This window comes from Furipterus horrens, unplaced genomic scaffold, assembly GCF_987537825.1.
Source record: "Furipterus horrens unplaced genomic scaffold, mFurHor1.1.pri manual_scaffold_2, whole genome shotgun sequence".
NCBI classification, from domain to species: domain Eukaryota; kingdom Metazoa; phylum Chordata; class Mammalia; order Chiroptera; family Furipteridae; genus Furipterus; species Furipterus horrens.
In genome coordinates, this window is record NW_028327172.1 from 106,798,398 (window position 1) to 106,809,104 (window position 10,707).

The window sequence follows — 10,707 nt, forward strand, 5'->3', positions numbered from 1 at the left end:
TGGGGGGTCATTCTTGGTCCCTCCATTTTTTTTGAAATATAATCCATCACATAGTCCAGGCAGTTTACTTTCAAAGTCATCTGCCATTCCTTCAACCATGACTGCAGTCCCAGTCATTATCATCTCTCATCTAGATACTGAAATTGCTCCTAACTGGCCTCCCTGTGGTCCTTCCTGGTCATTTGTTCTTATCTCCAACCCATTCACCACCCCTCATTGAAAGCAGGCTTTTAAAAATTTCAATCTTATCAGGTCCTTCTCCTGTTAAAAGTCCTTTAATGGCTTCCCATTGCATTTAGAATAAAATCCAAATTTCTTGCCAGAGCCTATTAGGCCCTGAATTACCACCCCTTACCCATTCCTCTTGTTTCCTTTCCTTCCATGCTCCCTGGTGGTTGTCCCAGCCAGTCATTCATGCAGTGTCACCTTCAGTTCCTTTAGCCAGTCAAGTTCTTCCATGCCTAGACTCTCCTTCCCTAAGATTCCCCCTCCACCTTCACAGAGATGGCTTCTTCTTATCATTCAGGTCTCAGGTTAAATATAATCCATCGTGAAATAATTCACAGTAACCTCCATGGCATTTTCACAGAGCCATGATTGTCCTACTTAGTATTTATTTGTATATGTACAGTGGTCTGCTTATTTAATACTTATATCCCATACTAGAGAGTAAGACCCTTGAGGTCAGACACAGAGCCCTTAACACTGTGAACAAGTAGATGCTTTGAACATTTATTTCAAACTCATGAGTGGAATGGGCAGCAGTAAGGAGCAGTGGATTCTAAATAGGCATGGAGCTAGAGGAATGCTCAGCCTGTATTTCGCCACACAGAGAGGTCACATTGACCTTTTATTTGAATCCTTTTGTTTCACGTAATAAAATGGTTTCTTTTTTTTTTTCAGAAAAAGCAAGTTTATAGTATTTTTTTCATTTTCAAAATTTTTAAGGAGCAGCATTATTCCACAGAGCTAGGTTAATGGAGAGGATGTCCCCAACACCAGGATCTGAGCCTCCTTCCCCCAACTATCAAAAGAAATAGGGTGTATCTGTCCTCTTCAGAAATGCATACTCTGTGAGCCAAAACCCTTAACATTTCATTAATTGCAAGACTCCAACAACTCAGTAATTATCACCCCAACATTTTTTTTTTTTTGCTATGACCCTAATAAGAAATACAAAAATTTCTATAGGGCAACTTTAGTGTCACATCTTAAGAGAATTTCAGTACATAAGCCAGTCACATCCAGTTGATTTGGGACCTCTTCTTGTGAGTGGAGAACTTGTTATTTTGTTCTAGCAAGGACACCCTAAATTTAATTCAATAAAATTTAGCTTACAGAGTTTTGGCATATAATGCTGAATTGAGCATCTCATTTGTAGGGACCTCTCAATTTTAGTGTGCTGCAAGTGCCCAGACTCCTGAGTCCAACTCATAGCAAGTAGATAATGGTTAGGCTTGTGCACAAGGGCAGAGTCTAACACAATATATTTACTCTATCACCTATTCAGGGCTAGTGTCATTCATCTGTTAGGTACTATAAAGCAAATCACCTGAGCTTCTCAATCTAGGTGTCCTGTGCAGCTCAGCAGATCATTTTCAAAGTGGCCATATTCTAGAAGTCATTTGTGTAGAAAAGATACAAAGGTAACTGCCATTGCTGAAAAGTGAGCAGAATTGAAGAAAGCTGAACACTAGCCTAATAAACTCAAATTATTGAAGCCAAAGTTATGAGCTCATGCCAATATTAAAAGAATTCATCCCATAGATATAAGTTATTGATGGAGAGTAGTGGTAGACAGTGGCTTTTAAAATACTTTTTTTTTAAAACCACTATATGTTAAAGCTCTACATCGTAGGTGGTAACAAGACACTTTCTTTGCCTTTAAAGAACATATAGTGAATATATTATTTGTGGTTTAATACATGTAATATAGTAACATATAATAATATGTATGTAATGTAATAAATTAACTGAAAAGAAGAAAACCATATGTAATTCCCATTCCATATTATGGTTTTAGTTATTTTCAATTAATCTTTTTCATTAGCTGGGTTAAGTGCAGGGTCAGGAACACCTCTGTAGGTATTATATGTCAGTATTTAGACTATGTGGATACCAAGTCAGAATTACAACCAAGATGCTGGTAGTGCTGAGTGAAGAGATCACATAAATAAAACCTTAAATGTAGAGTTTAAAAGTTTATTTCTTTTTGGAGTATTACATATTATGCTTGCAAAAGTTAAATACATGATTTAAAAAGTTTTCCTATGAGATTTTTATACTAATGTTGAATTTACAGTTCTCTTACACTGTTCAATTTAAAAATCCATAAGACATTGTCTTTTGTTGATTTTTAATTTGGTCAATGTCTTTAGTATCCCCAACTAATTATAAACCCTTTAAAGATAGAATTTTATTCTCACTCTTTGCATATCTTAAATGACTGTGAAAAACAAGTATTAAATGAAGTTACGTTCTCATTAAATGATTACCATGGAAAATTGTTCTCCCTCCTGAAAATAGAGTCATGATTTAAATGAATATAAAGTTAGAAAATCATGTTTCTCCCTGTGCCCAACAGTTCTCTAAGTAATCTGTACCTTGTTACTGGTCCCAAAATTTATCGTGTAGTACCTATAGCCATTTAGAGCTGAAGTAACAAAGAATGTATAAACACTGTTACATCAGTCTCCCGAGACTGCCATAATAAATTCCCACAAACTGGGTGCCTTAAACAATACAAATTTTTAAAAATTGATTTTTCTTCTGCAGTTTACATACAATATTATATTAGTTTCAGGTGTATAATATAATGATTAGATTTTTATATTCCTTATGAAATGATCATGCTGATAAGTCTAGTACCTATCTGACACTATACACAGTTATTACAATATTATTGACTATATTCCTTGTGCTGTACTTTATATCCCTGTGACTATTTTTATAATTGATAGTTTGTATGTCTTAGTCCCTTTAACCTTTTTTACCCATCCCTCCCACCCTTTCCCTATCTGGCAAGCATCAATTTATTCTCCATATATATGAGTTTACTTCTGTTTTGTTTGTTCATTTATTTTGTTTTTTATTCCAGATATAAGTGAAATCATACAGTATTTGATTTTCTCTCTCTGACTCATTTCACTTAGCATAATACCCTCCAGGTCCACTAGTGTTGTTGTAAATAGTAAGATTTTATTTTTATTATGGCTGAGTAATATTCCATTGCATATACAGTGTGGGGCAAAAGTGGGTTTATAGTTGTGAGTATGTGAAACACAGAATTTATCCTTGTATTACTATTTATTAATTATTGTATTATTTTCTATATGAATAACTGTGAACCTAATTTTGCCCCACCCTGTATGTACTGCATCATTAAAAATTTTTTTTAAATTGACTTTTAGAGAAATAATGGACAGGAGAGAAAGAGAGAGAGAGAAACATTGATTTGTTGTTCCACTTACTTCATGCATTCTATTGGTTGATTCTTGTACATGCCCTGATCAGGTATCAAACCCAAACAACTTTGGTGTGTCAGGACGATGCTCTAACCAACTGAGTTACCTGGCCTGGGCTATACTACATCTTCTTTATCTATTCATCTATTGATGGAAACAGGTTGCTTTTACATCTTGGCTATTGTAAACAATGCAGTGAAGATAGGAGTGCATATATATTTTCAAATTAGTAGTAAACAATACAACTTCACTATTCTGGAAAGTAGAAGTATGAAATCAAGGTGTCAGCAGGGTTGGTTCTTTCTGAGGGCTGTGAGAGGCAATCTGTTCTATTTCCCCCCTAGATTCATGGGGTTTGCTACCACTCTTTGGTGTTTCTTGGCTTGTAGATGACCATCTTCCCTTGTGTCTTCATTTTATCTCCCCTTTCTATGTGTCCATCTTTGTGTCCAAAATTCTCCTTTTTAAAAGGACACAGTCTTATTGGATTAGAGTCCACCCTAAATGACAACATCTTAATTTGATTATCTGCAAATAGGATCACACTTACAGGTATGGGGGTTAGGATTTCAACATCTTTTGGAGGTGACACTATCCAACTTATAACAATTATTTTGTGAGCACATTCTGATTTATTGAGAACATCACCTACACCATGCCAAGAGACTTACACAATATCCTTGTCCATGTCTGACTCAGAAAGACATTTACCTACCTTTTACCATGAATTCTAAAAGCTCTTCTCAACTCCTACTCTTATTTTGTCAAGGGATTTTTGTCTGCTTGATTATTTCATAATTTAAAGTATCATCAAATAGATTGTGTATAGATCTCAGCAGCCCATGTCATGCATTAACCATTTTAAATTACTTAGGTTTTATTACTACATGTTCCCTTGCTTATAGGAGGGAAAGCATAAGGAAAACTGCTCTTGGGACATCGTGGTTATCTGAATACAACAGAAAGAGTAGGATATTAATTAAAAATACATATAGTAGCTCAAGACTATGCTTTTCTTGAGAAGAGCATGTCATGTTGAATACTTACAAAGGAAGGAAGATGATACAAAAGTGTTACAGTTTCTGGGTTCACTCAAATTATGGCATGAGGTCTCTGCCATTTCAAGTTTTTAATATACAACATAACCTAATATATGAAGGTGTTAAAAATTGTCTTCCTATGCTTTGGGGTTTTTCCCAGAAGCAATAATGAATGGACCAGATCTACTCAGTCTTTTATCCCAAATCCTGCTTGTGACTAAGGGAAAGCTGGTTAAGGAGAAGATGAAATGGCGGCATGTTAACTGACCCACATGGGTATGAGTCTCATTTGTGACATGTGCTAATCTCCTGCTAATGTGAACAGCAGGAGGATATTACCAAAGCTCAGATAAGATATTGTTCATTGAGGATATGACTAACTGGAAGTTTGTCCTGTAAATATACCCAAAAAGGTTGGTGTTCACATTATTGTGAGAGATTTTAGAGGGCCAGGAAGAGAGAAAGAAAAGAGGGGCTTATGGTGTGTATTAGACTTATCAGGAATCATTTCATGAGTTATGTAACTTACTATTATGCTGTACACCTAAAACTAATATAATATTAAAGGTTAACTATAATTGAAAAATAAAAATAAATTTTAAAAAAGAGGGATTTAACTTGAGGTATGAAATCAGTGACTGTTAGATTTGTCTACGTTTTCTTCAACTCAGTATTTTATACAAACCCATTCTGTCTAAAAATATATCGTTTGTCTTTTCTATTATATCAATGATGCTAAAATATTTTCTAGGTAGTTTTTTTAAAAAATTAATTAATTAATTAATTTGTTTATTTATTTATTTATTTATTTTTAGAGAGTGGGGAAAGGAGAAAAAGAGGGAGAGAAACATCACTGTGTGGTTGCCTCTCACTTGCACCCCCAACTGGGGATCTGACATGCAACCTAGTCATGTGCCCTGACTGGGAATTAAACCAGCGACACTTGGCTCGCAGGCCGATACTCAATCCACTGAGCCACAGCAGCTAGGGCTTCTAGGTAGTTTTAAATAATATATAATATATGTTTGTATAGATATAAAAATCTCCCTGGCTGGTTTGGCTCAGTGGATTGAGTGTCGGCCTGCGAGCTAAGTGTCGCTGGTTCGATCTTCCAGTCAGGGCACATCAGAGAAGGAAAACTCTGATTCCAAAAAACCTCCGCTGCCTTGCGGCATACCTCTTCAGGGGAAAGGCTAAGGGAGTAAACCCCGACAGAAAATCCGGAGCCGGAGTCCCTAAGGCGGTTTGACGTTGTAGTCAACACCGGCAACTCCTGCGGCGCACCTGAAGCCAAGCTGTATTGACTCCGTCTTTCCCTTGGACCCTTCAGCTGCGAAGAGAGGGGGGGTCTGCTGCATGGGCAACAGCAGACCTTCCATATCACCCTGCCCAGGCTCTGTAGCTTCAGCTTCACTGGAGAGGACACTCCAGCGTCATCGCAAGATGTCGATTCAACACGGGAGGAGACAGATACCGTGTCACTCCCGAGTCGGACTGCACAACCATTCTCGGCGGTGCAGATAGACTCTTAAGAAGCTACACCATCATCTCTTGAGATGGACAGCTGCCGACGACGAGATATAAAAATAATGACGGTAATTTGTATCATCATAATATCAATATAAATAAAGAATATTGGTCAAGAGCATGAAATTTGGAAGCAGAATGCCTGGGTTTGACTATCGACTTCATAACTGGTAGTTGTGGACCCTGAGAAAAGCATTTAACTACATCTTGACTCAGTTTCCTTCTTTGTAAAATGAGGCTAAAAATAGAACTCTCATACATTCATTGTAAGAATTAAATTACTTAATATACTTAGAATTAAGTGACTTAGAACAATGTCTGGCAGAGTGCTGTATAATTAATATTTTAAATATTAATTGAAAGTTAATATATGCCCAGTTCTGTGTTAAGTATTTAAGAAATTTCAAGAAAACTATATGTTTTGAATTTTAATTTCAAGGAACTTATATCAGAATTTGGGAACCAATTACCTTAAAACTCAAGTGTTGTATGTTGTTTCCAAAGATGACTACAGCCTTTTTCCTTTTCTCTTACCATTTTCTGCAGTGTGACTTTTCCCTCACTATTTCCCTGACCCTTGAGTCTGGGCTGGCCTTATGACTTATGATCATAGAACATGAGTTCTGGAGTCTACATCTTGAGAGGTATCCAGCTTCTACTATAACACTCTGCCCTGGAACTGACACAGAAGGAAATCAGTCTAGCCAACCAGAGGACAAGAGGCCCATGAAGAAAGATGGAGATTTCCTAACCAACACCAGCACTGCCTGTCAAATATGCAGGTGATGTCATTTTGAATCCTTACAGCCTGTTGTAAGCCACTGAGTTTGGGAGTAGTTTTATACATAAATAGATAACTGAAAATTCAAGTGATGCACAAAAAAATGCAATTGTTTTTAAAAATTTAGAGAAAGGAGGTGAAGCATGGGGTAATCAGAAAATATTTTTTGAAAGATGTCCCATTTTAATAGGCCTTGGAAGCTGCCTTAGTATCACAGGTGGCATAGCTTGTAAACAACTGAAATATATTTCTCAGTGTTCTGGTGAAATGAGAGACTCTCTTTCCGGTTTATAGCCCAACTCCTTCTTATTATGTCTTCTCATGGTGAAGGTTAAGGGATCTCTCTGGAAGCTCATTTATAAGACATGAATTAATCTCTTTCACAAGAGTTTTATCCACATGATTTAATCACCTTACAAAGGCACTACCTTCTAATATCACTTTTGGGGGTATGTTCAGACCATAACATTTTAAAGTAAATAAGAGGTGAATAGCTGGAAAAGAAGTCAGTATTGAATGTTGAAAAAAAAAAGTAGCATAAACAAATGAACCCGAGTGAGCAATAGTAAGTCATGTATGTATGTAATTAGGGGATCAGGAATGGGAACATGAGGGTCAGGGAGGAGATTAGACCAACTGACAAATAACTTTTATATTCAGGTATAGTGAGAGATAAGATTTACTTATCATGTTAAGAAAATTATAGAGAGCTTTAAAAACCAGTCAGAAACACCAATGTGTTTTTCTTCTTTCTGCTGCATTTTTTTTATTTCAAGGAACAGTTCTACTTGGAGGGTCATGCAGCAAGTCGCTTATAAATAAGATCAGAGTCTATGAATAGTGAGTGTCACCACATTAAGAGAAAGAATAGCTGGAATTTCTTATTAAGTAAAGAGCTCACATTGTTGGAATCCAGAGTTGGAATTATTTATGGGATACCTGAGATGTACCTTGCTCCAATTAACATTACCATGCTACTCACTATAAAAAAGCCCAAGTGTAGACTACAGAAGACACTAGGGTCACCACTTTCTGAAGACTCAGTTATAACCCAACCCATTGACTTCATCACAGCTTTCTTCCAAGTAGAATAACGAATTTCACTTTCCTCAGCATTGATCTGGGGTTCAAACCGCTCCATTGTGAGGGCTGAGAGATCCTCGGGTTCCAGATTCCAAATGCCAACTCCTTCTGCAGCCCCTGCTGCCATGGCGGCTCCCAGGGCAGTTGTTTCTGGCATGGAGGACTTCATGATGGGAATATACAAAATATCTGCTTGGAGCTGCATAAGAATTTTGTTGTTGGTCATTCCTCCATCTACCTGCAGATGCCTGAGTGGAATTCCACAGTCACGGTTCATGGCGTCCAAAATCTCTCGTGTTTGGAAACAAACAGCTTCTAATGCAGCAAAAGCAATATGGCATTTATTGGTGAACTGAGTGAGCCCACAGATGATCCCTCTTGCACTGGGCTCCCAGTAAGGTGCATATAACCCTGAAAATGCTGGGACAAAATAGCAACCATAAGAAGTACCTACTTCTTTAGCAAGTTCTTCAATTTCCTCTGATGTGTTTATAATTCCAAGATTATCTCTCAGCCAGCGAATAAGAGCACCGGCTATAGCTACAGAACCTTCCAATGCATAATATACGGGTTTGTCTCTGCCGAGTTTGTAAGCCACTGTGGTCAGAAGACCATGTTCAGAAAATACACACTTATGGCCTGTATTACATAGTAAGAAACAACCTGTTCCATAGGTATTTTTGGCTTGTCCGTCCTGGAAGCACATCTGTCCCACCAATGCGGCAGACTGGTCCCCCAAACACCCAGATATTGGCACACCTTCCAAGGCTCCAGATTTCATTAGGCCATAAATCTCAGAAGAACTCCGGACATTTGGAAGAATTTTCATTGGAATTTCAAAAAATTCACAAAGGTCTTTATCCCATTCCAAAGAATGGATGTTGAAAAGCATCGTCCTGCTTGCATTTGTTACATCCGTACAGTGGACACCTCCATTGGTTCCTCCTGTCAAATTCCAGATAAGCCATGAATCGATGGTACCAAAAAGAGCTCTACCTTCTTCAACAGCCTTTTGAACTTTTCGCACATTGTCAAGAAGCCAGCGAACTTTCACGGCACTGAAGTAAGTGCTAATTGGAAGGCCTGTCTTGGCCTTGACAAAGTTATTATTTCTTGGAATACTCTTACTAAGATTCTCAACAGTAGCCTGGGTTCTTAGATCAAGCCACACCACAGCATTATAGAGCGGCTCTCCAGTTGTCTTGTCCCAGACTACAGTGGTTTCCCTCTGGTTGGTGATACCAATAGCTTTTATGTCAGAAATGTCAATATTGAGCAGTTCAAGCTTCTCACATGTTCTCTCTATACACTCATAGACAGACACCAGAATTTCCTTAGGGTTTTCTTCCACCCATCCTTCTTTTGGAAACTCTTGTTTTATTTCTATTTGATGATAGCTAATTAGTTCGGCTGTTTTTGAATTGAAAACCAAAAAGCGCGTCGACGTGGTGCCTTGGTCCACTGCCCCCACCAGCAGCCCCAAAGCTGCTTTCTTCGCAGCTGCCATGAAATCAGCTTCTGATGGGCTGGAGATCGCTGTGAGCTGGAGATCACTGTGAACTGGAGACCGCTATGGGTTGGAGATCGAGACCGGTTTCCCGGGTGATCGCTTCGCAGGAGGTGGGAGGAGCAGGCGCCGAATCTGAAGGGCCAGGCGGCTTGCGAACACAGAACACCAATAGCCACTCTAAGAACCTTAGTGACCTTTACATCAATCATTGGAAACCTCAAGGTAGGATGGAAACAAAATGATAGTACATTTGACAGGCAATGAGTTGATGGAGAACAGAGGACTTGAACAAAAAAATTCAATAAGGGGTAGGCAAGCTAGAGCTATAGCATCTGCTAACTCTAGTGAGGATGGTAGCACCTTCACTTCTAAGTATATTATCTTATTCAAAAACTTTGTGGACTTGACCTTTCACAAAATTCATTTCTGTCAATGGTTAATATAAGAAAACGCTATGTATGAAATTATCATTATAGATAATTAAAATACATTAAGCCAAAATATGAAATATTCTTTCTTCCTCTTTGTTTTTCTTTGTTCGTTTCTACTATTCAGTAGAATAATATGTTACAGAGATAAATATCCCAAATTCTAGTTCAGAAGCCACCTTTCTTTAGCAGAAGACTATAATTGCATTATCTTTGGTAAATTTATAAACTTATGATGTAATGTTGAAAAAGTTATAGTATTGATTTTAACATGTGACCTGTGCTCACTCTAGTTCTCCACTGGACATGAGAAAAAACTATTTTAATTAAGTTGGAAAACTCACTCATGCCAATTGGAAATGCACAAACACACACACACAGTACATCAAACATACACACATAAAATTATTACTAAAAAAGGAAGTATTTTAGCCAGTTTTGTACAAGTGAATCACAGTTTTTGACATATAATAAGTGCTCAGTAAAATAATAGCTACCATCATTATCATCATCATGGCAATTATTAAGGTATGTCACTGACTTATGAATAAGCTCTACTGAAAGTCAGAGCTGCATCATCTTGATTCCTATATAAGAGTAAGAAAGTGCGCTCACGGGGAGGGTTCATTGATTTGCATTGCTTTGTCGGATTACAGTTTGTGAATATGTGATAAAACATGTGCAGCAGGAGAGGGAGACATACTCTTAGAACTTTGTTCCAAGAACCCCTCTTTCAGCCTAGTCCATTATTCTAGCCTGTTCACTACTTAAATCTCTGTGCTTTTGACTTCTAGCAAGAGGTGGTATAGTTTAGTGCCTTGAGGTCTAAGCTCTGATTCCAAATGTACCATGGTTTTAATCCTAGTTTCATCAA

At 37.6% G+C, this 10,707-nt stretch overlaps 1 protein-coding gene across 1 annotated transcript; it reads right to left on the minus strand.

The window, feature by feature from the left end:
- Positions 1 to 7,740: 7,740 nt before the first annotated feature.
- On the minus strand, positions 7,741 to 9,402 carry LOC150019265 (glycerol kinase-like). The gene has a single exon (XM_090267936.1). The coding sequence runs from the start codon at positions 9,400 to 9,402 to the stop codon at positions 7,741 to 7,743; it is 1,662 nt and encodes a 553-aa protein (XP_090124062.1).
- Positions 9,403 to 10,707: the final 1,305 nt, after the last annotated feature.

Bases quoted from the DNA above. Each gene is read 5' to 3' on its own strand.
- LOC150019265 (XM_090267936.1), bottom strand. From the start codon at position 9,402: ATGGCAGCTGCGAAGAAAGCAGCTTTGGGGCTGCTGGTGGGGGCAGTG.